The following is a 26,390-nucleotide window of genomic DNA, read 5'->3' as shown; positions in this document are numbered from 1 at the left end:
CTCCGCCGGGTGGCGGGGGCTCTCCCTCGACCTCGAGTAAGCGGAAAAGGATGGATGGATACTGTGAAATTGCTATTGTCAAAGAGCTTCTACAAACCCTGTTTCCATAAGAGTTGTGAAATTGTGTTTGGAGTAAATATAAACGGAATACAATGATTTGCAAATCCTTTTCAACCCATATTCAGTTGAATGCACTACAGAGACAAGATATTTGGTGTTGAAACTCATAAACTTTGTTTTTTTTGCAAATAATAATTAACTTAAAATTTCATGGCTACAACACATGCCAAGGTAGTTGGGAAAGGACATGTTCACCAATGTGTTACATCACATTTTCTTTTAACAACACTCAATAACCGTTTGCGAACTGAAGAAACTAATTGTTGAAGCTTTGAAAGTGAAATTCTTTCCCATTCTTGCTTTATGTAGAGCTTCAGTAGTAGTCCGGGGTCTCCGCTGTCGTATTTTACGCTTCATAATGCTCCACACATTTTCGATGGGAGACAGGTCTGGACTGCAGGCGGGCCAGGAAAGTAACCGCACTCTTTTTTTACGAAGCCACGCTGTTGTAACACATGCTGAATGTGGCTTGGCATTGTCTTGCTGATATAAGCAGGGGCGTCCATGAAAAAGACGGCGCTTAGATGGCAGCATATGTTGTTCCAAAACCTGTATGTACCTTTCAACATTAATGGTGCCTTCACAGATGTGTAAGTTACCCATACTTTGGGCACTAATTCACCCCCATACCATCACAAATGCTGGTTTTTGAACTTTGCGTCAATGACAGTCTTGACGGTTCGCTTCCCCTTTGGTCCGGATGACACGATGTCAAATATTTCCAAAAACAATTTGAAATGTGGACTCATCAGACCACAGAACACTTTTCCTCTTTGCATCAGTCCATCTTAGATGATCTCGGGCCCAGAGAAGCCGGCGGCGTTTTTGGAATGGTTGATAAATGACTTTCGCTTTGCATAGTAGAGCTTTAACTTGCACTTACAGATGTAGCGACGAACTGTATTTAGTGACAGTGGTTTTCTGAAGTGTTCCTGAGCCCATGTGGTGATATCCTTTAGAGATTGATGTCGGTTTTTGATACAGTGCCGTCTGAAGGATCGAAGGTCACGGTCATCCGCTTACGTGGAGTGATTTCTCCAGATTTTCTGAACCATTTGATGATATTATGGACCGTAAATGTTGAAATCCCTAAATTTCTTGCAATTGCACTTTGAGAAACGTGGTTCTTAAACTGTTTGACTGTTTGCTCACACACTTGTGGACAAAGGGGTGTACCTCGCCTCATCCTTTCTTGTGAAAGACTGAGCATTTTTGGGAAGCTGTTTTTTTTACCCAATCATGGCACCCACCTGTTCCCAATTAGCCTGCACACCTGTGGTATGTTCCAAGTAAGTGTTTGATGAGCATTTCTCAACTGTAGCAGTATTTATTGCCACTTTTGCCAACCTTTTTGTCTTGTGTTGCTGGCATCAATTTCTAAAGTTAATGAGTATTTGCAACAACAAAAAAAGTTTATCAGTTTGAACATCAAATATGTTGTGTTTGTAGCATATTCAACTAAATATGGGTTAAAAATGATTTGCAAATCATTGTATTCCGTTTATATTTACATCTAACACAATTTCCCAACTCATATGGAAACAGGGTTTGTAGATTACGGAAGCACTCTGCTGTTTTTAAGGACCTGCCACAAAAACACTAGTCAAAGAACCCCCCAAAAGCACTCTGCTGTTTTAAGGGAACATTACTGCATGAAACACTAACCAGTCAATGATCTGCTATTTAAATTAGCACGCTGCTGTTTTAGGGACCTATATCACAAAATCACTAGTCACAGATCCTCCATATGACAGAAGCGCTCTAATATTTTCAAAAACATGCAGCTGCAAAATAAATTGCTCGTACAAGATGGTCTATATAACAGCAACACTCTGCTTTTTTTTAAAAGAACTACCACAAAAACACTAAAAGTGACATTAGTGATCTGTTGATTTTAGGTAGCTACTGCAAAAATGCTTGTCCAAGATCCTCTATATGACATTAACTGTCTGCGTTTTTTATGGATCATACTGTAAAAGAATCCACTAATCAGTCAAAGGGATTATATATCAAGGGAGCACTCTGGTGTTTTAAGGAAGATACTGCAAAAAAAAGTCAGTCAAAGATCCTTAATATGAATGCACTGATGTTTTTTAGGATCTATACCCCAAAAACACTAGTCAAATATCCTCTATATCACAGAAGCAGTCTGCTGTTTAAAATGAACAGTAGTCAGTCAAATATTCTTTACACAATAAGATTCTTTTTATAAAAAGACCAGAACCAGGAAATATGACCACACAGCCAGTGCTTAGTCACCGCAATGGTTTCCTGTGCTCAGAGAATAGACTTTAGAACAGCTCTGCTCATGTACAAGTCTTTTCATGTCCCTGAGCCAAAATACATCTCTGTCATCTTAGAACCATATTAACCATCTCGGCCTCGGAGCACCTCAGGGAGTGGTCCAGAGTTAGGATCAAAACATGGAGAGGCCGCGTTTCAATTTTGTGCTCCTAAAATCTGGAATGGCCTTCCAGAAGGTATTTTATCTACACTTTGATTTGATATTTATTTTAATATTACTGTTTGTAGTGATTTTATTTTATGATTTTAATTTGAAAAATGTTTACTTTTATGATTATTTTTCTCTTCTAATTTTCTGTAAAGCACTTTCAATTGCCTTGTATAGCAATTGTGCTCTATAAAAAATGATTGTCCAAGATTGTCTTTATAACACTATGCTGTTTTTAAAGACCTACCAGAAAAAAAGACTACCGTATTTCCTTGAATTGCCGCCGGGGCGCTAATTAATTTCAAACCTCTTCTCCCTCCTGCGCTTACCAAAGGCATGCGGTAAAAGTAAGCATGTGCTAATTATTTTAAAACCTCTTCTCACTCTGGCATTACCAAAGGCATGCAGTAAAAATTTGAGTGGGATGTAAGCTTGGACCTTAAATCCTACTGAATAGCTCTTAATCTTCTTCCCTTTATGCGATTTCAAATTACCGGTATTGAAATCAGCCTCCTCCATTTTGAAAATGATGACAGGGGAAGTGTCACTCGTGACATCACGAGTTTGACCAGGCGGTAATATTAAGGATGCGCTAATTATTTTGCGAAGCGAGTTTGACCTGGCAGTAATTCAAGGCAGGCGGATACTATATGCCCTGCAGCAATTCAAGGAAATACGGTACTCAAAGATCCTCTATATGACAGTAGTGGTTTGCTGTTTTTTAGGAATTAGCTATTGTGCTTTGTAAATAAACTTGTCTTGCCTTGCCTTATATTCCAGAAGCTCGCTGCCGTTTTAAGGAATCACTGCAAACAAACACAAGTCAGTCAAAGATTGACAATATCAATAAGAAATCTGCTGTTTTTAAGGACCTACCACAAAAACCCCAGTCATAGATCCTCCTTATGAAAGGAGCACTCTCACCTGCTGCAAAACAATGCTTGTCCAAGATTGTCTTTATAACATGTAGAAGCACAATGCTGTTTTTAAAGACCTACCACAAAAAACACTATGAAGATCCTCTATATGATGGTAGTGATCTGCTCTTTTTAAGAAGGTATCCTGCAAAATATGCAGGTCCAAGACCATTATCCTCTGTATCAAAAGAAGCGCTCTGTTATTTTCAAGAACTTACTGCGAAAAACTAGTAAAATATCTTCTTTATGACATTCACAGACTGTTTTTAATGATCACACTGCAAAACAAGCTAGTCAGTCAAAGATCCTTCATATTACAGACACACTGCGGTTTTTAAGGAACACACTGCACAAAAAAACACTAGTTAGTTGAAGATCGTCACTGTTAATGAGCACTCTGCCATTTAAGGAACATACCACACACAAAAGACTAGTCAGTAAAAGATCAGCTATATGAATAAGAGCTTTGCTTCCTCTAAATGACAGTATTGATCTTCTATTTATAAGATGCTCCTGCAAAAAATGCTCATCCAAAAGGAGTCGTTTGATGTTTTTAAGAACCTATAAATGCTAGTTAAAGATTAAAGTTAAAGTACCAATGATTGTCACATACACACTATGTGTGGCGAAATTATTCTCTGCATTTGACCCATCACCCTTGATCACCCCTAGGAGGTGAGGGGAGCAGTGAGCGGCAGCGGTGGTCACGCTCGGGGATCATATTTGGTGATTTAACCCCCAATTTCAAGTATTCATGCTGAGTGTCAAGCAGGGAGGTAATTGGTCCCATTTAAATAGTCTTTGGTATGACTCGGCCAGTGTTTGAACTCACACCCTACCGATCTCAGGGCGGAAACTCTAACCACTAGGCCATTGAGTTGGTTAGGTTAGGCCAGGGGTCGGCAACCTAAAATGTTGAATGAACCATATTGACAAGGCTGGAGCCGCTAAAAAAATAAATGCCATCTTACATACAGATAGTGTGTCATGAGATATAAATTGAGTTAAGAGGACTTAAAGGAAACCAAATGAGCTCAAATATAGCTACAAATGAGGCATAATGATGCAATATGTACATATAGCTAGCCTAAATAGCATGTTCGCATCGATTAGCTTGCAGTCAAGCACTGACCAAATATGTCTGAGTATCAGTCAGTAACATCAACTAAACTCACCTTTGTGCAGTTATGCACAACGTTAAAAGTTTGGTGGACAAAATGAAACAGAAAAAGAAGTGGTATAAAACATGTCTTAGAAAGTCGGAGAAAGTTATACCGTATTTCCTTGAATTACTACATGGCATATAGTATGCATGCACCTGCCTTGAATTACTGCCAGGTCAAACTCGCTTCGCAAAATAATTAGCGCATGCTTAGTATTACCGCCTGGTCAAACTCGTGACGTCACGAGTGACACTTCCCCTGTCATCATCTTCAAAACGGAGGAGGCTGATTTCAATACCGGTAATTTGAAATCGCATAAAGGGAAAAATATTAAGAGTTATTCAGTAGGATTTAAAGTCCAAGATTACATCACACTCAAATTTTTACTGCATACCTTTGGTAAGTGCCTTAGTGAGAAGAGGTTTTAAAATAATTAGCACATGCTTACTTTTACCGCATGCCTTTGGTAAGCGCAGTAGTGAGAAGAGGTTTTAAATTAATTAGCGCCCCGGTGGCAATTCAAGGAAATACGGTACATGTAAACAAACTACAGTTCAAGGACAGCCAAAATTAGTAGGACAAAACGGCGCTCGCCAAATACTCAAATCAGTGAAGCATGTTTAATAAAAGAAGTGTGCTTCATAACAATTAGGGAGGTTTGTGTCATGTTTGTCCTCCTACAGAAACCATATTAAAACAAAAAATATATCATCTATATTTTTTTCCCCTCATTTTCCATACATTTTTGAAAAAGCTCCAGAGAGCCGCGGGTTGCTGACCCCCGGGTTGGGCTAACCTCTATACAACGGGATCGTTCGGATGTTTTTAGAAGCTACAGCAAAAATCGGGAGACAAAAATAATCTACATGACAGGAGCGCTACGCTGTTTTAAAAGATATACTGCAAAAACACCTGTCAAAGATATTTTATGTGACAAAATGTTCTGCTGTTTTCAAGGTTTCACTGCAAAAAGCGCTAAACGCAAGGGCGGGCCTAACTGTCGGGATGAGTCCGGTTGGATGGCATGGGTCTCAACAAACGAACAGACAAATTTGCCATTAAGGAAATATAATCTCTCGTGTGTATGATGGCATTAACTCATGTTCCTGTCACCTTATATGACCCTCAGGCCACAACAACCTGAGCCAATCAGAGGCTCTGCACTGTGCCGCACCATCCCTTGCTGACTCAACAGAAAAAGGCGAGAATTCTGCCTCCAGGGCCAATTAGATCTCATGATGAATCATTTACATTTAGATACAATGACTACTGTGCTGACGTCAAGCAAGTAAACAAGAGGTTCTGCCACAAACTAGGATATTTATACCAAAACTAACATTACCTGCGCTTGCTGTGAGATCTATCAAGTCCCCCCGGATTTCAACATATTTTCTGAGATTTCAGAATGGTTTTGCTTTGGCTTTGCCTTTTTGTGCGTGTGTGAAGCCACCTCAGGACAAAAGAACGACAACCATAGAACAGGAAATGGAACCTTTTGCAAAATAATACTGTACATACAATATGGCTAATTCCACAATATGGTGAGAAAAGGTAAAGCAGCAGCATAGAGACCAAACCATGAATTGATTTACGTGGACCCCGACTTAAACAAGTTGAAAAATGTATTCAGGTGTTACCATTTAGTGGTCAATTGTACGGAATATGTACTGAACTGTCCAATCTACTAATAAAAGTTTCAATCAATCTATCAATCAATCAATCATGCAGTGCACGTTATGGCTGACCAGTCCAAAATGGCAAGTTCAAGAATAATAAAAAAGTTACGTGTTTGTCTTAGCTCGCAGTTAACTTCTCTCACGCCTGCAGTGGAAAACATCAAAAAAGTAAAACATCAAATGTTAATGTGACTTGCCGTTTTATTGTTTTTGGGAATGCATCTAGACCAGGGTTGTCAAACTCATTTTAAATTGGAGGAAACATGGAGAAAAATATACTCCCAATTGGGCCGAACTGGTGAAATCACAGTATGATAACTTAAAAATAAAGACAACTTCCGATTGTTTTTTTTGTTTAAAAATAGAACAAGCACATTCTGAAAATGCACAAATCATAATGTTGGGTTTTTTATGCTTACAAGTTGTGGTAGTAGTATTCTACTTTCATTTGTTGCTCTTTATACTTTCTGAATAAATGATGTGATAATCTTCAGCAGTGGCTTCACGGTGGCAGAGGGGTTAGTGCGTCTGCCTCAGAATACGAAGGTCCTGCAGTCCTGGGTTCAATCCCAGGCTCAGGATCTTTCTGTGTGTAGTTTGCATGTTCTACCCGTGAATCCGTGGGTTCCCTCTGGGTACTCCGGCTTCCTCCCACTTCCAAAGACATGCACCTGGGGATAGGTTGATCGGCAACACTAAATGGTCCCTAGTGTGTGAATGTGAGTGTGAATGTTGTCTGTCTATCTGTGTTGGCCCTGCGATGAGATGGCGACTTGTCCAGGGTGTACCCCGCCTTCCGCCTGATTGTAGCTGAGATAGGCGCCAGCGCCCCCCGCAACCCCTAAAGGGAATAAGCGGTAGGAAAATGGATGGATGGGATGTTCATCAGTCAACTTTGATTGATTGATTGAGTGATTGAAACTTTTATTATTAGATTGCACAGTTCAGTACATATTCATACAATTGACCACTAAATGGTAACACCTGAATAAGTTTTTCTACTTGTTTAAGTCGGGGTCCACGTTAATCAATTCATGGTATTAATTTTCAATCTATCAAGATAAAAAATAATATACAAATCAAATTACAGGATGTTATTATATTTGTAGTTTGATGTCATTTTTGTAGTTTGGTTACATCATGTGTTTTTTGTTTGTTTTTTTACATATGTAGCATTATCTACAGAGATACAAATAGTTACTATTGCGACATGTAGTGCACACAATTACAACAGCAGTTTCTTTCATTCAAAAATGTTGGCTCATTTTTATACTCGGCAAAACCTGTTTATGGGCCCTTACGTTTGACACCCCTGATCAAGAATGTGGTGAACATATTTTTATAGTTGTATGACCATTAAAAACGCAATTTAAAACATAAAAAAAGATTGTTATGGCTGTGGCTTGACCCTAGGACAGAAGATTTATTGCCCATAAAGGTCCACAGTGAATATAACAATGATGCAGATTATGTTGTGGCTGGACATAAATTGATAATTTCGCACCACCTAGTGTGTGTGTGACAATCATTGGTACTTTAACTTTTCAACTTTAATACAAATGTAAAAGTAAACCATTTCATTCACTCAGGGACAAGCGGCAGAAAATGGATGGATCATTTAAGGTAGTTTTTGTAATAATTTTTTGATAGTTTGTTGACTGTGAGCACCCTGCTTTCACGCAAACTCACGCTTACAGGCAGGCACACGCACGCACGCGCACAAACACACGTTCACACGCACACACCCACACACCCACACAAACACACACACACGCACACGCTCACACTACAAAAAAATAAATTTGAGGTTAAAAACGTAAGAATTCAACAGCACGTGGTGTATCGAGGAACTGTGATTGGCTCAAGCGATCACCTCACTGCATCAGGCCGAGTCGGTGACGTCACTACAGCCACCCGCAGCAGAAATTGTGCAAGAAAAATCCAGGTCTGATGCCACGTGTCTGTTTCTAAAAACACAATCATGCTGCACAGATGTAATTAATTTATTTTACAAATGATGGCGGGTTTAAAAGCTATTAATGACCCGCAAAAACACTGAAAAACACTTCCCCCTTTACAGCGAGGAATTTGAGGTTTTAGCGATCTGCACGCTGATTGGCTGGTGGGCGGGCTTTAGTTGCTGGTGACGTCACCAGCAAGGCAGGCGTCAGCTTTGCGGAGATATTAAATGTCTCTTTTTGGACTTGGTTTGGTCGTTTTCTCAACATTTCTTTGATCGGTGGCAGTATATTACAGCTATTAAAGTGATTCTAGACTTATTTTTTTTTTAAAGAAAAATAATGTCCGCCTATTTGGTCGTTCACCGCTGAGGAAGTGCTTCGTTGTGTTTGTGTCAGAAGGTAAGATTGTATCTTTAAACAATTTATCTATAAGTGGCTTTCCACACACAGTAACGTACATGTTAAAATACTTTAAACCATTCTTTATTATCTTGTTATAACTTCCATCCATCCATTTCCTACCGCAAGTGTCCCTCTGTTGTATACAGTAAGTTATTCAATGACTGTTTCAATTAGGTTTTCGTACTATTTGATCGTTTAGCTAAAAGTAAACTCTTTTCTCAAAACTGGCACCAAAAATAATGTAGAAGTGTAAACATATAGTGTAAATGTGCATTTAAAAGTATAAATCTAAAACAACAACAAAAACAATCCTTGAGTGTATGAAATGTTTTATTTCCGAAAATATAATGTCTCCATTGTCTGCGATGAGGTGGCGACTTGTCCAGGGTGTACACCGCCTTCCGCCCGAATGCAGCTGAGATAGGTTCCAGCGACCCCCGTTACCTCAAAAGGGACAAGCGGTAGAAAATGGATGGAAGGATGGATAATGTCTCCATTGTAAATAAAGAAAGTGACTGTTTTCCCTAGACTTGGGAATTTACATTCCAAAATCATTTCTGTCTTTTCTGCCTCATCTGCTTCACAATAATGTTTATTTTAAGACATCATAGCTGGTGTGCAGCTTTGAACACGAGCCCCTTCTCAGGAAATGTGCACTTGATAATGTAAGAACCGGAAGGTTCCAGAGTTAGACTTGCTGCTGGGAAATGTTTCAATAATGCTTCTTAGAATCAGCTCCTGGTGTCCTCAAAAGAAGGTGGCGACGTTGGGTGTTAATACAAGTCTTTTGGAAAGTGATCCTAAACGGCGTCTGGTGTCAGCCGTGAGGATGAATGGAGGCTCTAAAAACTGTAGTTGATTGCCTTACCCGAGGGGCACAAGTTGTACATTGAAATCCCAGGTTAATCCCATATAGTCCGCATATTGGTTGTTTTCAGTGTGTATGTGGTCAATTCAGACAAGAAAAACCCAGTAACCAGGGCTTAATCATGCATGGTAACTTTCCCACATACAAAAAAATAAACAAGACATTGTTTGAGTCTTGTTCTTAAGCAATATGACCCCCTGCTTTCATAATACCCCAAAACTACCATTTATTTTTTTATGTACATTTTGTACAACTGCACTTTCCTCCGGTGTTATGTCAGTGACCTCTGACGATTGCTGAATAGACACACATAATCTGTTAGAAACTTCCCAGAAGTGTCACCGTTCAAAGAAAACATAACAGTAGCATTCCTGGTGTCTCGTCAACACGTCTCTTGTATGACATCCCTTTCATTATGCCACTCATGCCTTGTGAACTCAAGTGTCAAGCAAACGAGAAACAGTCAGGACATGCTTCAATGAGGTCAAAGTGTCAAGTTCTGACCAGCACCTCTGACCCATACCAGAGAACGGATTCGTGGAATAACCTCACCCCTCCACCTCGTTCCACTAAGTTGTAAACAACTCCCTTCATACTTGTTTTATCTCCCCTGCCGTCTCCTCCAGACCCGTCAAACCATGAACTACGTGGGCCAGCTGGCAGGTCAGGTCTTCGTCCAGGTGAAGGAGCTGTACAGAGGCCTCAATCCGGCCACCCTGTCCGGCTGCATTGATGTTATTGTGGTGCGACAGCCCGATGGCTCCATGCAGTGTTCGCCCTTCCACGTCCGCTTTGGCAAGATGGGCGTCCTGCAGTCCAGAGAGAAAGTGGTAAGGAAAACGTTTATATTTTTGGATCTTTTGTGGTTTTCTAATCCAGTTCTTGATTTTGAAGGTGGACATGGAGATCAATGGAGAGCCTGTGGATTTACATATGAAGCTCGGGGAGAATGGAGAGGCTTTCTTTGTTCAAGAAATGGAAAATGATCAGGTACGCAAACCGCCATTACTATTAGCAGTGATATATTCTAGGGGTGTAAGTCGGGCTGGGCGATATATCGAATATACTCGATATATCCCGGGTTTGTCTCTGTGCGATATAGAAAATGACTATATCGTGATATTCGAGCATACGTTCTCACGCAGTTGCTTTTAGCTGCGGGCATTACGCTACAGGCTCTTCTCACTCTTTCTTGTCTCTCCTTCTGACAAAGACATAAAACAAGCGCACCTTCTTACATATGTCACATACCGTCGCGTCATACACCCTCGTTGAGCAGAGAGGTAGCAGCATGGGTAACATTATCTGTGATGCTAGCAGAGAGGTGCGAGTGGTAATACGAGAGAAAGAAGGTGCAAATCTGGTAACATGATGGAATAATTAATTCCCAAGAAAATCAGCACAGGGTCCATCGCCTGGTGGTGGTTTGGCTTCAAACGGGAAGATGTCGAACAAATATGCGGCAAAAGCGTTGTTACAAAAAGTAGCACCTACTGCTAATTTGTAGCATCATTTGAAAAGTCGCCCGCGAGAGAATGAAGAGTGCTTGAAACTCTGCATGTCAACATCTCTGTTCAGTGCCATACCCACAAACAACAACAAAAGGAGATACTGTCCGCGGTAACCTACCACATAGCGAAGGACATACACTATTTGATTTCCTATTATGCAGCTCATTTTTATTTGACAGTTATTGAAATATTTTGTGTGACATCATGCACAAAAGTGCACTTTTTTGTTTCAAACTATTGTAGTTGCATTTTGTACCAAAAGTGCACTTTAATTTAGTGTTTTTTTGATATGTCATCTTAGTGACATCATGCACAAAAGTGCACTAAAAGGTTGTTTTAAAATATCTCTGACAATCATGCACTTTCTGTTTTGAAATGATATGAATGTTTGTGCCATTGCCTAATAACTGTTTAATAAATACAGTTTTGGTAAATTGACTTAATTGTGATTTCCCTCTCTGCATGAAAGTTTAAAATGAGCAAATATTAATGCAGTATGAACGAGAATGTTTTATTGTAGACACATAGAATCATCATACTGCTGTGATTATATGCTTCAAGTGTTAATTCAAGACTAAGGCAAAATATTGAGATATATATCGTGCATCGTGACATGGCTTAAAAATATCGCGATACTAATAAAAGGCCATATGGCCCAGCCCTAGGTGTAACTGTACATGTATTTGGATTTTTTAAGTTCGAAACATAACGGTACAGAGGTGAGTCCTCACACGAACAGGACGCGTAGCTCCCCCGTGTTATAGTTACACGTTTATGCCGTAAACAAATACAGTGCAGTCTTGCAGGAGTCATTGTAGCAGTAACATAGAGACAAAAGCATGCAGAACACGTTGGGAAGGAGACGGAGAAGCCAGAGTTTGAAAACCTTTGTCCAGGGGTGTCAAACGTACGGGCCGTGAACAGGTTTTTTCCAGCCTTTGTGATGAGTTTGCCAAATATAAATATTAGCAGCTTTTTTTTTAAACAAAAGAAACTGCTGTTCTTAGTGTGTCAACTGGATGTCACAATAGCAATTCTGTTCGGCAAGCAAACGGTTTATACCGGGGGTACGCAAAGGTATACAGTAAAGGGTTACTGTGGCTCCTCCTCCTCAACCCACATGAAACCTAAAACCTGCCGTTTTATGTCTTCTGCTTTGTACACATCGTCATTTGGCCCCCCAAAATGTCTTTGTGAAACAAAAGACAAGTGAACTTAACCCTTTTGAATAGTTTTCACCTGTTTCTTACGGTTGGTTGAGTTAGCACTGGATTGATACGTGGACATGACAAAGGAGGTATTTGATACTTAGAAGAGTTTACATGTTGTTTTTTGTTCAATCCCAGAAAGACTGTGATTTAGAGTTTAATCCTGGCTTTGTAGATACACCCCGACCCCGAAAGGGACAAGCGGTAAAAAATGGATGGATGGATGAGATGAAGTGGAAAGCTCATGGTGTTTTGTCCGGAGGATTCGTTGTAATTTGTGCGATTTCATAATGTGATTGTTCTTTGGCTAAAGTAAAACAAAGAAAACAAACTGGAGTTGTCTCTATTTTTAAGTTATCATGCCATGATTTTACCATTACGGGCCACTTGGGAATAGATTTTCCACCATGTGGCCCCGGAGCTACAATGAGTTTGACACCCCGGCCTTAGTCTGTCGTTAAAAATGTTTATACTTCGCCTTCCTGGTGAACTACGTAAAGAACAAACACAATTTGAAATCCTTGGTCAGTGTATTTGGTCATTACATTTTCTTTTAATGAATGCAAATTGAAAAACAAATTATTTGAACTTCATTTTCCATCCGTCCATCCACACAAACAAAAACAAGAAACACTTCTGCACTCCTTGTTGCACTTCAAAGGTAGTTTGTACTGCGGGTCACCTTTTGGGATATGCATGATATGTTCTCGTTTTCACCGATGTTAAGTGGCCAACACGCCGTGGCTGTCCATTTTGCAAAGGCATTGTTTAACTTAACTGTGGTACCTTTGTTGGCAACATTCCATTTACAAATTACCATTGACTCGGGTAAACTCTGGCAGCGTTTTGTCGTCCTCTGCTTGTTGTCGATGTAGCGTTCTCGCTCACGCTACCCTAAAATACGTGTTTTGGTTTAAGATGGTGATTTAAACTTGTTGTGCACCGATGAGAAGAAAGTTTGTCCTTGCAATACCAACAAATTAACTTAGTCGTATCTAAAGTTTTGTTGGAGTGTGTTTTGAAGCGAAATTGACTACCGAGCACACCGCTTGGACTATCATAACTCATATTCTAACTGGAATGTAGCCTGATAACTGACCGTGTAACAAAGCGTGCTGCCTTATGGGTTAAGGTGAAGTCAAAACAAATAGTGTGATTAATCTTCAGTCATTTCTGATAATGCAATCATTTTTGGTATTAATCACATGCGTTTACGCCTTTAACGTTGACATTCCTAGTCTTCATATATAAACACAGCATACAGCACCACACTGTTTTTGTCTGTCTTTAAACAGCAATTTCCGGTTGCAGTGTCAAAATATAAGAATACATCTGTTTGGACTGTTTTTTATTTTTTTATTTCGCTGACTGGTGGTTTATTTATTTTTTCAATATGAAATATAAAATTTAAATCTAAACAAATTAGATTTAAATTTTATAGATTCCTTAGATTTAGTTGACAATGAAAAAAAAAAGACCGCTTTGTTAATCAAAATATTTTTTTTTGTTTTAAAATAAAATAATTTCAATTTCAATTCATTAAACAAAAATGTAATTACCGAAACATTCACTTACCAAACCTGTAACCATGGTTCAATACATTTAATTTGTATAAATTAATTAGGGCTGTTTACACAAAAGTAAAATTGTGTTATGTTTTGCATTTTGGTTCCTTTACTGTATTTAAAATGAACCAAGTCATGACCCTAAAACCAAGGTACGTACCTAACCCTATTTAAGACACACTGTTAACACCCCCTACTCAATTGCTGGCCTTTATTTATTTAAGATGTTTATTTGAGTGGAGGCTTTTATTCCTACAGTACAAACGTGAGTGTACGGTCCATGCAGGGGAAAATAGAAAGTGTCAGTTTGTGTTCAAATGTACTCGATTGTCCGGGGCTCAGCGTTATTAGAGTGGGTGCCACATTTTGGATTTATATGGTTAGTTGTTAAAGTTTACACTAAATGACGCTGAGAGCTGTTTCTAATATTGTGCTTGGTTGTGTAGTCAAGGAAACAAAAATGGTGATGGGGGGTTTCCAGTTGTCTCATTTGCAGCCTTTTGTCACCATATGACACTCAAAGAAAATATGATTTGAAATTAAAAACACTTTACAGTGCTGACTTGTAGTTTTGACACGATGGAGGAAAAAATAGTTCAGGTTGTGTGCGGAGTTGGCGTAACTGTCAGGAATTTTCTCTTTCCATTTTAGCGCAACATTGTTCCTCTGTTTACCACAGGGCTAGACGCAGAGCTTACTAACCTATATTCAAGGCTTACATTTTTAAATCTTGGCCGTCTTTATTCCCGCTTTTCATGCCTTGCACCAAACAGAATTTGGTTCATGGAAAACTATGAAAGAAGTCAATGTTCCCACTCCTTGGATTTTGTATTTTCCATCGTCCACGTTCCCTTTGGGGGTTAGGGCATAATGTCTTTATGAGCATGTAACTATGTGTGGAGCTTTAAAGAAATAAACCAGCCATAAACTGCTGCGGGGGCCAGCATTAACAAGGGAAGCGGATGATTTATTTTAACCACTGTCAGATTCCTGAGTCTTGGGAAAAGAATCAGAACAGAGGGGGTTCTTTTCTTGAAACTATTTTCTTGGCAGAGGGAAGTTAAAACGTGACCTCTATTCTCAAAACATTTGTTCCCTTTTTTCAGCTTCATGTACACACAAGCAGAAACTCCTGGAAAGTTCTCTAGTTTCTCAGAGGGAAGTGTAATGCAATATGTTCCTTTTACAGAACTGAAAAATGGGTTTTCAGTTCTGCCTGCTGTCAGAGACACGAGGAAAAGAAGGCACATGTTAATCATGACTCTAAATATGCAACTAAAACCAAGGTAAAATACAAAAACAGCTGGAAATTCCAGTGCGAATGGAGAGAGAAGTTGCTGTTAAGCTGTAACGTGTGTTTATTATATCACAGCATATCATAACAATCCCCAGATACAAAAAAAGCAAGGTTACATGCAGAAACAGAGCCCAAATGTGCAGGAATTGATTTTGAATGGTGAGAATTGCTGTCAGCGAGCAAATAAATCGCTATACCACTTGTTGTCAAAAGTATAAATACATAATACCCGGGTTTCCCACACATTCATTTATTTGTGGCGGCCCGCCACGAAAAAATTACGGCCGCCAAAAATAAAAATAAATATATATTTTTTCCCCCCCGGCTTTTGACTCGCTCGACCGCTCATAAAAGCAACGCGACTCTGTCTGTGAATGGAGCTTGTAGTTACATATTATATAAATATGTAAATATTATATAAATATGTATATAGATATGTTCATAAAGTGTTGTAGTTATATTCCAACTCCGCGTTCTTCTTGGTCATCGCATATAATGTAATGAGAGAAGGATACAATTGTGATTCTATCAACAAATAGATATGTATATATATCTTTGAGCCTTTTTATTAGCCCATTTCATTAGAAATTACATGAGGATGTCACACTACCGCCATATTGAAATAATATCAAACAATATTGTTTGTTTTATTTAGTGTACTTGAAGGCTCAGCGCCAATGCTGTTCCTTTTAGAATGCAAAATAGTAAACTATTATTGTTATTTGTGACTCAGTGGCCTAGTGGTTAGAGTGTCCGCCCTGAGATCGGTAGGTTGGGAGTTCAAACCCCGGCCGAGTCATAACAAAGACTATAAAAAAAAATGGGACCCATTACCTCCCTGCTTGGCACTCAGCATCAAGGGTTGGAATTGGGTGTTAAATCACCATAAATGATACCCGGGCGCGGCACCGCTGCTGCCCACTGCTCCCCTCACTTCCCAGGGGGTGATCAAGGGGATGGGTCAAATGCAGAGGACACATTTCACCACACCTAGTGTGTGTGTGACAATCATGGGTGCTTTAACTTAACTTATAAAAGTACAAAATTGTTGTGATGTACTGAGTGGCCACAGACCTTTGCTGTTCTTTTTTGAATATATACTTATCTTTCGGCAGCTGCTACTGCAATTTAAGTTCTGTGCAAAAATATGTTAAAGCACAGTGATGTTAAACACTTGACTGTTCAATAAAGTAGTGATTTTTGTTTTTGTTTTATCGTGGTATCAAATAAGTATTGAGAATCATGCAAATTGATCGGTATCGACTATTGAAATTCTGGTATTGTGACGAACCTACAGTTTTATACATCACAGCATATCATAACAGTCCCTAATTTCCCAACCTTTATTGAGCATAGGCACATATTATTTTACATAAAAAAATTCTCACGCTGCACTGCCATACATGCAGGTAAATATGCAGGTAAATTATGTACATCCCGCTATCTAGTGGAAACACATTTTATTGTTTTGTTTGTCACTGTAAGTGCCAGCATCGATGAACAAAGATACATTATTTCAGGAAAATAAATACTTGTTCAGATGGCTAATTTCCCAGATCATGTTTCATGTGCCGTAGCACAGTGATTGGGAATCACTGATCTTACCTATTAACTGTCAACAGGAAGTGATTCCCTCCTACTTGGCGACCTCTCCCATCCTGACGGAGAATATGGTTCTGATGAGCTCGTCTCTGATGGCCAAGAATTCTGGGCCTCAGGTACAGACCTTGGGCTCCGCGGGGAGCGGTGGAGAGACTTGCGCGGTGGCGACGACGATAAAGAAGAGAAGGAAGAGGAGGAGGAAAGCCAGGGCAGACACCCTGAAGAGGGAGGAGAGCGGCGACTATTCGGAGGATGAGGACATGTTCACCATTGACATCAGCTCTGATGAGGAGATGGAGATCAACAGGTGAGCAAGAAGAGCAAGGAAATGTATTGTACTGCTTGGTGGAGTCACTGAACCCTTTACCGTGTACAAGGCTTACACCAGCTGCGCTCAACAAATCTGATAAAGCGGAGAAAACATATGGAAAACATCAGCACGTGATTACTTCCTCTCAAAAATGTAATGTGTGTCACACAAGCATTGGTTGGGCCAACAACAGTCCAGCATGTGCAGTATGTGGGTCAGGCATGCAGCGTCTACTCTACCACATACTGTATGCTGCTCTCAGAATGCAAGCCCAGTGATATATCATCGCTTTATGTCATGTTTAATATGAGCTGGCACTTGTGTTGTCTTACAATTCTTGACCTCATTTCAGGCTGAAGCAACCCAGATATTTTATTATGTACTTTCCAAAATGTAAACACTGACATTTTTTCTACTGTTAGAGAAAGAGAAAAAGTCTAAACTCGTAGCTTAATTGCCATAGACTGGAATGTTGCTACATGTTTTGAAAACATGTTGTTGGGCTATAAGTTTCAGCTTGGAAAAACATGTGATAGATAAACGACCAGATGAGGGTAACTCCCAGTACGGTGCTGAAGCTATAGTGGCCATATACAGTTAGCTTCTATAACAGGGGTGCCCAAAGTGTGGCACAGGGGCCATCTGTGGCCGATGGCCCTAGATCAGTGGTTCTTAACCTGGGTTCGAGCGAACCCTAAGGGTTAGGTGAGTAGGCCTCAGGGGTTCGGCGGAGCCTCCGCCGCGGAAGTCAAGACTCACCCTACTCATCGTGTAAATTAAAACTTCTCCCTATCGGCGCCAAACAATGTCCCCTCTAATTTTCCATATGCGTGAGCAAACTCAAAAACTCCTTGAGCGACGCCAGATGTGCACATGCACTGTGGTCTCACCAGCAGCACACCTTTCCCAAACCTGACTAAATAACAAGTTAAATGTTATATTATTATAATCAAATGACAGAGATCATTTGATTAGATATTTTTTTAATATCAGTGTTTTGGCCCCCCACTTACGATGTCAATAACAAAAAATATTGTTTTTCATGAGCTGTGTACTAATATTGTATGTCTGGGTGGAAAACGAAGAAAAAGAACAGACTTAGCTGCGAAAATGACATAAGAGTGGCACTTGCCAAAGTGAAGCAACGCATATCTGAACTGGTCTCTCAAAGGCAACAGCAGAAGTCACACTGATTTGCAGGTGTGTATTTTGTTGTGAGTTCATGCATGCACTGTGTTGGTTTTGTTCTTTGTACAAAATGATGTTCATGCACGGTTCATTTTCTGCACCAGTAAGAAACATATAACTTTGTCTAGAATTTGAAAAAAAAAACAAAAAACATTTTATTTTTAACTGAAGAAGAGTTCAGGGAATGCGCATATGAAACTTGTGGGGGTCGGTACCTCCAACAAGGTTAAGAACCAGTGCCCTAGATACATTACAAAAAACAAAAAAAAATGAGCGAAAAAATTGGAAAAAGAGCAAGAAACACAATGAGAAAAAGCCAAAACGTATAAAATATAAAAAAGTAGTTGTTGCAGAGGTAGGTCTAGAATTTGTTTTTTGGCTTGGACCAAGGATTTTGGGCTCGAAAAGGTTGCTGACCACTGAAATAGAGTAAGATTTGGGAACAGAAACATTGTTGTCAGCAGATCATACAGACGCTATATCAACACTATGCGCTCAGCGCAGACGCCGTCACGTGTACACAGCATCGTTGGTCTCACAACATGCTGGCTTAGCTGCTACCAAATCAGTTAGCTAGTCACGCAGATTTTATTTAAACAACTAAAGATACAAACTTGATGTGTGTGACTGTGTATCTATCAATTTATTGTGCTATTGGCAGTTTAACAATATCAGCACACTGTTTATGTAAATTTGCACATTCTGGAGTGGCCTTTTATTGCGGACAGTCTATGGCACACCTGTGCAATCATCATGGTGTTTAATCAGCATCTTGATATGCCACACCTGTGAGGTGGAATGGATTATCTTGGCAAAGAAGAAATGCTCACCAACACAGATTTAGACATATGTGTGAACAATATTTGAGAGGAGTAGGACTTTTGTCTATATAGTAAAAGTTTTAGATCTTTGAGTTGAACTCATGAGAAATGGCAGCAAAAACAAAAGTGTTGCGTTTATATTTTTGTTCAGTATATTATTGCTGGTCAGCAGAAAATTGCAGCTATATTTTATGCTTTCACATCCAATGATCAGACTCACGATAGTAAACGTCACCTGTACAAATTTCAAACTTTGTCTCTTCTTTATAAAACACACATTGCTTAAAATACTTTGGAACGTTAGCGTCCTCTTGACATGCGCATAAAGGTAGCAAACAGCCTCTTTTTTAGGGATCCTACTGAATTTTCCATAGGCTGATACAAATCGCCATTTGGGGGTTCTGGGGACTCACTACATTGGAAACCTATCAGCATCACTGGTCATTCTGGCATGTGTATGACTAGCTTTATGATCAGTAATATAATTGCATGTGATTAGATGTCAGTCATGTTATGTGGAGCTCAGTACATTGCATGACATAGTATGACTGGACTATAAAAAACTGTGGGACAGGGATGTTTAATTGAGGATTGCATTAAGGCTTATGATAGGATTGTGTTTAAAAATCTGAGTGCACGTGTGTTACTGTGCACATTGTTTCAGTGTTAATAGTAAAATTGTGTTATTTAGGACATTTTATATCGTTCCACATTTTTTTCTGTGCTACAAAAATGTTTCTGTACTAAATCTTTTAATTTAGTTGCACCTGTGCCCCCTAGTGAAAAAGCTAAGCGTACAGCTCTGATATTAGGGTTTTGTCTGTGACAGAAAGGGGAAGCCCACTTGTTTCATGCTACTTCTTCACCCCTTTAAGCTGTTTTGATGCAGTAAACATACTACACTAAGATGCACTACATAATTTATAAAAGGCGAACAACACACAGTATACAGAAGCTACAATATGTAAATCAGTTGTGTTAATTGGTCATCATGACAAGCGATTTAAAAAAATTAATAAAAATAAACAGCATTCTTAACCATCTAATGTAAATTTTGAAAGTAGATGGTCAAATTTACCTGCAGTGTTGGTAATGGGGTTACCTGGGTCCTGAGTAGTCCTGAGTTCAATCCCAGGCTCGGGATCTTTTTGTGTGGAGTTTGCATGTCCTCCCCGTGACTGCGTGGGTTCCCTCCGGGTGCTCCGGCTTCATGCCACCGCCAAAGACATGCACCTGGGGATAGGTTGATTGGCAACACTAAACTGGCCCTGGTGAGTGAATGTGAGTGTGAATGTTGTCTGTCTATCTGTGTTGGCCCTATGATGAGGTGGCGACTTGTCCAGGGTGTACCCCGCCTTCCGGCCGATTGTAGCTGAGATAGGCTACAGCGCCCCCCGCGAGCCTGAAGGGAATAAGCGGTGGAAAAGGAATGGATGGATGGATTAGCTGTCTAATTATTCATGACATTTTTTATTAACAACATTCCAACATGGTCAAATTTACCTGCAGTATTGGTAATTAATTACAGTACCATGAAAACAAATAATGTTTGTAATCACTTACATTTATTCATGGGCTTTCTACCTAGCGTTCTTTTAATAACACTCGGTTGCAAATGTGGTTGGGACAAGGGATGTGCTGATACCGATCATCCATTAGTGAGATTGGCTGATATCAGTACTGATACCGATCACATTATTGAACTGTATATTCATCAATTTGCTGTGCTATTGACAGTTTAATAATATCAGCACACTGTTTAAACTAGTTTCTTATTCTCTTTTATTACATACAAGTATTTGAGCGAAACAAAGTCAATGGTACAAAAGCTACGATCTGTAACTCATTGAAATCCTTTTTGCCCTCAAAGTCTTTCTGTGTCTACCAGGACCTAATCCCTAACTCTTAATAATCTAGTACTGTAACCCATCTGTTATTAACTTCTTACTTTACATTTCTTAAAGTTTGATAAGCATTAGTTCTGTTGTTTTAGCTAGCTTAGAGACTAGCTTAGCTATCTAATAGCAGGACTGCTACTGGCTTGTTCTCGGTGTGTAACATGTTTGACTTCAACTTAATACTTGATAATGTTACTTAAGGTATTAAGTAATGCAGTTTATTTGCCGCAGTGGAGGTGATTATTATTAACTTGGGGGAGCGGCTCCAAACTGTGTGGAGATACATAAATAGCTGCAAGCTTGTCGGTCGGGGTATTAAAAATAGACACCATATTAGCCAGGGAGGATCAGTGTTAATGATTGACATTGAAAGGCATGAATCGGCAATGGCGATTATGTTGTTTTTCAAGAAAACTAACGAGACCACACTTAGTTTTTCCCCTTGGCCCTTAGCCCTTCATTTTGGAGAATTGTGACACCATTTGCTTAATGTGAACATGCAAAACGAGGCCCGATGGCGAGAGCAAGGGGAGAATTGGGATTCAGCCTTAGGCCCCTTCTACAGTAAACCGGCTAAGGTTATCCAGGGTAAATCCCACCTAACTTTATCCTTGTCCACACACACAGCGGTCATTTAAGGCCCCCTCAACCACCTCCGACCGCCGGCACAACGCGATCTGGTACGCATGCGCAGAAAATGCACACTGCATAGTCGCCTCCAGTGTTGCCTTGTGTGCAAGTTCTTAAATTAAATTAAACTTTTCTGAACAATATCCAGTGTTGTGGTACTTCAATTAACTAGAATCCAATGTGCTGTGGGGCCCTATTGTAGTGAATCACACATGAGCCATCATAAATTGATCAAATCTTTAATGGACATGTAAAAGTAAACAATGACAAAGAACATTTTACAACAATCAATCTAGGGATTTATGTATCTGGTCAGGACACTCCTCACTCTTTTGCCTTCACCTTCATTGTCCATTTGTTTTTGGTGACTATATACTCTGGACCTAGACATTGAGTCAACTCGGAGGGTTTTTCGCAGCTTACTGCAAGATTTGTTCTCCCGGGATGCAATCAGACTATATTGGACACGGGTTGAAGGTAGGAACATTTTAAATTCTTACTATGAAAGGGGTAAAAATAAAAAGCGCTCAAAGCTAAGGTACAACTTAACAAAGGAAACAAAAGCTAAGACCTAATATAGACTTAGGACATAAAACATGAAACTATGGAATCGCATGAAAACAGGCAAGACTTACTGTGGCAAGAAAAGAGAATGAAACCATCAACACAGAGCATGAATCTATGGCATGAAATAGCAATGTCGCCAGGACGACTGACTGGCCAAACAGGCTTAAATAGTCTCTTTGATTAGAGCCAGGTGCGTGTGTCAAAGGAGACAGGTGAAACCAATGAGTCACCATGGTGACCAAACAGGAACAAATGGAATCTTAAACAGAAAATAAAATAAAACATGATCCGGACCACAGATCATAACAATATACTCTGGACCTAGACGTTGAGTCTGTGACATCCATCAATCAATCAATCAATGTTTATCTATATAGCCCTAAATCACAAGTGTCTCAAAGGACTGCACAATCCACAACGACATCCTAAGGTTCAGATCCCACATCCCACATACCTGGCGGACAATAACTGATGCTGTCTGCTTTGCCAGTCCAAATGCATTCGATGTTTTCCGTAGTCTTCACTTGATGGCCAGGTAATACAAAGCACACGCTACCTTTTTTACCACATCCACAGGAGCCCGCATTCTCGTTGGCTCCCCTTCCACAAATGGACAAAGTTTTTCGGTACGTAGAATCACAGCTGACCTGGATATTCGAAAGTTCTCTTGGCGTCTGAGATGTGTAGTATCCGAAGTAGCTGCAATCATGCGTTTCCTTCACTTAAGGTATTCATGCGTGATTGCCACGTATAGAAGAATGAGAAACACGGGCATGTCTGGATGACTCACCTCCATCTTTCCAGTGGTTAGTTACGGTTGTTATGAAGCTGGCTGTGGCGCGTTCTTTCTGACATCACTTCCTGTGTGGGACGCGGTCTTTCTGACGTCACTTCCTCTACGAACTCAGCTTGGAAACGATCAATGAGTCCATACAGAGCTAAGAGCCGGAGGTTCAAGAAATACACGGCGCAGTTACTTACCCGTGTAAAAAAAAATTGTCCGAGTAGGAGGACCTTAAACGATTGATTAGTGTGGCTGAAACGGTGCTTTGGATAAATAATTATTTGTTTAAGGGGTTATCTGGCTTAGTGCAGACATTTCCTTGGATTGGACAGCTGTGGTCTAAGGGCCTGGTGCAGGATCTATGATCATTATCCTGTATAAGAGGGAACATGCCCAGGCAAGGATGGTTTTCCTTTATTGTTGTGCAAAAAAACAGTTAAGATACAATGACGTGAGATGCAAGAAGTGACAAGAGTGAAGACATCCTTGTCTGGGCATGTCCCTCTTGTGGAGGATAAATACATGTAATGTACATTTAGCATTCCTATGAACATGGACTAAGGGAGCGATACATCAAATTGTATTTAGCGCTGTGTCTGCATTAATTTTAGGATATCGCACAGGGATGTCTTAGAGGCCAGGCCGACCAGTGGTTCTTTCGAATCATCCGGCGTCTATGCTCGCTCCGATGGCGAGTGGAGTCCCATCCAGAGGTGCCTTACTCACTCGCAATAATATAACATAATAATTAAGTTGTCAGTAAACGTTAATAAAGCTGCCTTTTCCCAGTCCTGGAAGCTCCCGTCCCACCTCCCCTAAGAGTGACTCTGAGCTGGTGATCAAGCCGTCCAGCACAGTCAGTCAGGATGCAGCCATGCACTGGGCGTGGGGCGAGCTGCCCCAGGCTGCTACAGTAAGCATCTTATTTATACCTCCTGTGAATTAATGATTAATATCCTTCATGGAACATGAAGTCTATCTGCAATATCCTCTTCCCTTCTTAGCCGTCCTTTCTCTCAATGAAATCTAAGCCGCCGCCGCCACCATCCCTGCCGCCTGCCTGTTCCATGTCCATCCCCGTATCGGAGAGCACGCACTTCAGAGTGATTACCCACGAGGACGCGCTGGCGATGGAGACTCAACCCATTACTGCAGAGCCTCAAGGGAGCCTGGCGTCCCGTATGATGTCAGAGATGGAAGAGACAACATCCCGTCCACCTGGAAAGACAGACTCACCATCTAAGAAAAAAGGTAACATTAAAAAAGTGTTGACCAATCGATACGTTATATTGAAAATCGGTATTTTGGTAGACAAACGGAGTCGACATCTTGGCGCTGATGGAGTCTACCTGGATGACATCACAGATCTGGAGCCTGAAGTGGCCGCCTTGTATTTCCCAAAGAGGTATTGCTGTTGTCCCAACATTTTTATGTCCATGCGCATTCTCTTTTTTCACACTTTTCATACACTTTTTTTTTTTCTCAGTGATGGAGGCGGGGCGTTGAGAAGCATCTCAGATACGGGCCTCCACAGCACCAGTCACTCGCCACAGTCGCACAGCTCGGGGGGTGACAGCGGAGTGGATAGCTACAACGACCCCGTGACCGACTTGCCGTCCATCGGCATCTCGCTGTGCGGCGGCCTCAGCGACAACAAAGAGATCACCAACGGTAGGGAAGAGAGAGTGACCTAAAAAGAGTGTCCACAGTAGGGATGTGTTCCTTTTACATTTGAACCTATATGGTACCTATTTCCGAAACCCGGCACTCGATATCGGTACTTTACGGTACCAATTTTTGGTACTTTTGTGTATGTTACTGTGGTAATAAATGTTAATCCATCCATCCATCCATTTTCTACCGCTTAGTCCCTTTTGGGGTCGCGGGGGGCGCTGGCGCCTATCTCAGCTACAATCGGGCGGAAGGCAGGGTACACCCTAGACAAGTTGCCACCTCATCGCAGGGCCAACACAGATAGACAGACAACATTCACACACTAGGGCCAATCTAGTGTTGCCAATCAACCTATCCCCAGGTGCATGTCTTTGGAAGTGGGAGGAAGCCGGAGTACCCGGAGGGAACCCACGCATTCACGGGGAGAACATGCAAACTCCACACAGAAAGATCCCGAGCCTGGATTTGAACCCAGGACTGCAGGACCTTCGTATTGTGAGGCAGACGCACTAACCCCTCTGCCACCGTGAAGCCCATAAATGTTAATAATAAAATAAATTGTAATGTAACATTTAAAAATGAGCCGATTATAACTGTGCTGCCCAATTTTTATATATTGCTTTGTTAAGTTAAGTTAAAGTACCAATGATTGTCACACACACACTAAGTGTGGTGAAATTTGTCCTATGCATTTGACCCATCCCCTTGTTCACCCCCTGGAAGGTGAAAGGAGCAGCAGTAGTGGCTGCGCTTAGGAATCATTTTGTTATTATATTTCTGACTCTCATTTGCAAGTATTATATTGTAGATTTTGCATGCAGTTGCAATAACAAGGCGTTAGACATCAGTAGTGTGTAAGCAATGATGTGTTGCCTAGTCACACACTAGTCTTTGCCAGTGTAGTCCTTTGTTGCACCCTACAAAGTGTTGATACTGTAACTATTTTACTTATTGTACATTTGCTATTTGATTATTAGGTGCATCTTAATTGAAACTTTTTTTACCAAATTTGGCAGTGTTGAAACCGCAATGTAAAATTGCTAATGTAATCAGTGGCATGTATACGGCATCCATCCATCCACCCATCCATCCATCCATCATCTTCCGCTTATCCGAGGTCGGGTCGCAGGGGCAGCAGCCTAAGCAGGGAAGCCCAGACTTCCCTATCTCCAGCCACTTCGTCTAGCTCTTCCCGGGGGATCCCGAGGCGTTCCCAGGCCAGCCGGGAGACATAGTCTTCCCAACGTGTCCTGGGTCTTCCCGGTGGCCTCCTACCAGCTGGACGTGCCCTAAACACATCCCTAGGGAGGCGTTCGGGTGGCATCCTGACCAGATGCCCGAACCACTTCATCTGGCTCCTCTCGATGTGGAGGAGAAGCGGCTTTACGTTGAGTTCCTCCCGGATGGCAGAGCTTCTCACCCTATCTCTAAGGGAGAGCCCCGCCACCCGGCGGAGGAAACTCATTTCGGCCGCTTGTACCCGTGATCTTATCCTTTCGGTCATGACCCAAAGCTCATGACCATAGGTGAGGATGGGAACGTAGATCGACCGGTAAATTGAGAGCTTTGCCTTCCGGCTCAGCTCCTTCTTCACCACAACGGATCGATACAACGTCCGCATTACTGAAGACGCCGCACCGATCCGCCTGTCGATCTCACGATCCACTCTTCCCCCACTCGTGAACAAGACTCCTAGGTACTTGAACTCCTCCACTTGGGGCAGGGTCTCCTCCCCAACCCGGAGATGGCACTCCACCCTTTTCCGGGCGAGAACCA

General features: G+C 40.9%; 1 protein-coding gene across 3 annotated transcripts in view; it reads left to right on the top strand.

Annotated features, from left to right (window-relative positions):
• Window positions 1-26,390, top strand: part of lpin1b (lipin 1b) — a 43,588-nt gene that overhangs the window by 800 nt on the left and 16,398 nt on the right. For 2 of the 3 annotated variants that reach the window (XM_061900741.1, XM_061900740.1), the window contains exons 2-9: window positions 10,186-10,389; window positions 10,454-10,549; window positions 16,763-17,049; window positions 23,552-23,653; window positions 23,730-23,853; window positions 23,945-24,191; window positions 24,252-24,345; window positions 24,427-24,611. In XM_061900741.1, the coding sequence (XP_061756725.1) occupies window positions 10,186-10,389; window positions 10,454-10,549; window positions 16,763-17,049; window positions 23,552-23,653; window positions 23,730-23,853; window positions 23,945-24,191; window positions 24,252-24,345; window positions 24,427-24,611 (1,339 nt within the window). Of the gene's footprint in view, window positions 1-8,473; window positions 8,689-10,185; window positions 10,390-10,453; window positions 10,550-16,762; window positions 17,050-23,551; window positions 23,654-23,729; window positions 23,854-23,944; window positions 24,192-24,251; window positions 24,346-24,426; window positions 24,612-26,390 lie in introns of those variants that run through there. The other variant, XM_061900742.1, reaches the window with a different exon arrangement.

Source organism: Nerophis ophidion, linkage group LG05 (assembly GCF_033978795.1).
Source record: "Nerophis ophidion isolate RoL-2023_Sa linkage group LG05, RoL_Noph_v1.0, whole genome shotgun sequence".
In the NCBI taxonomy this organism is placed as follows: domain Eukaryota; kingdom Metazoa; phylum Chordata; class Actinopteri; order Syngnathiformes; family Syngnathidae; genus Nerophis; species Nerophis ophidion.
This window is presented reverse-complemented; position numbering and strand designations above follow the sequence as displayed.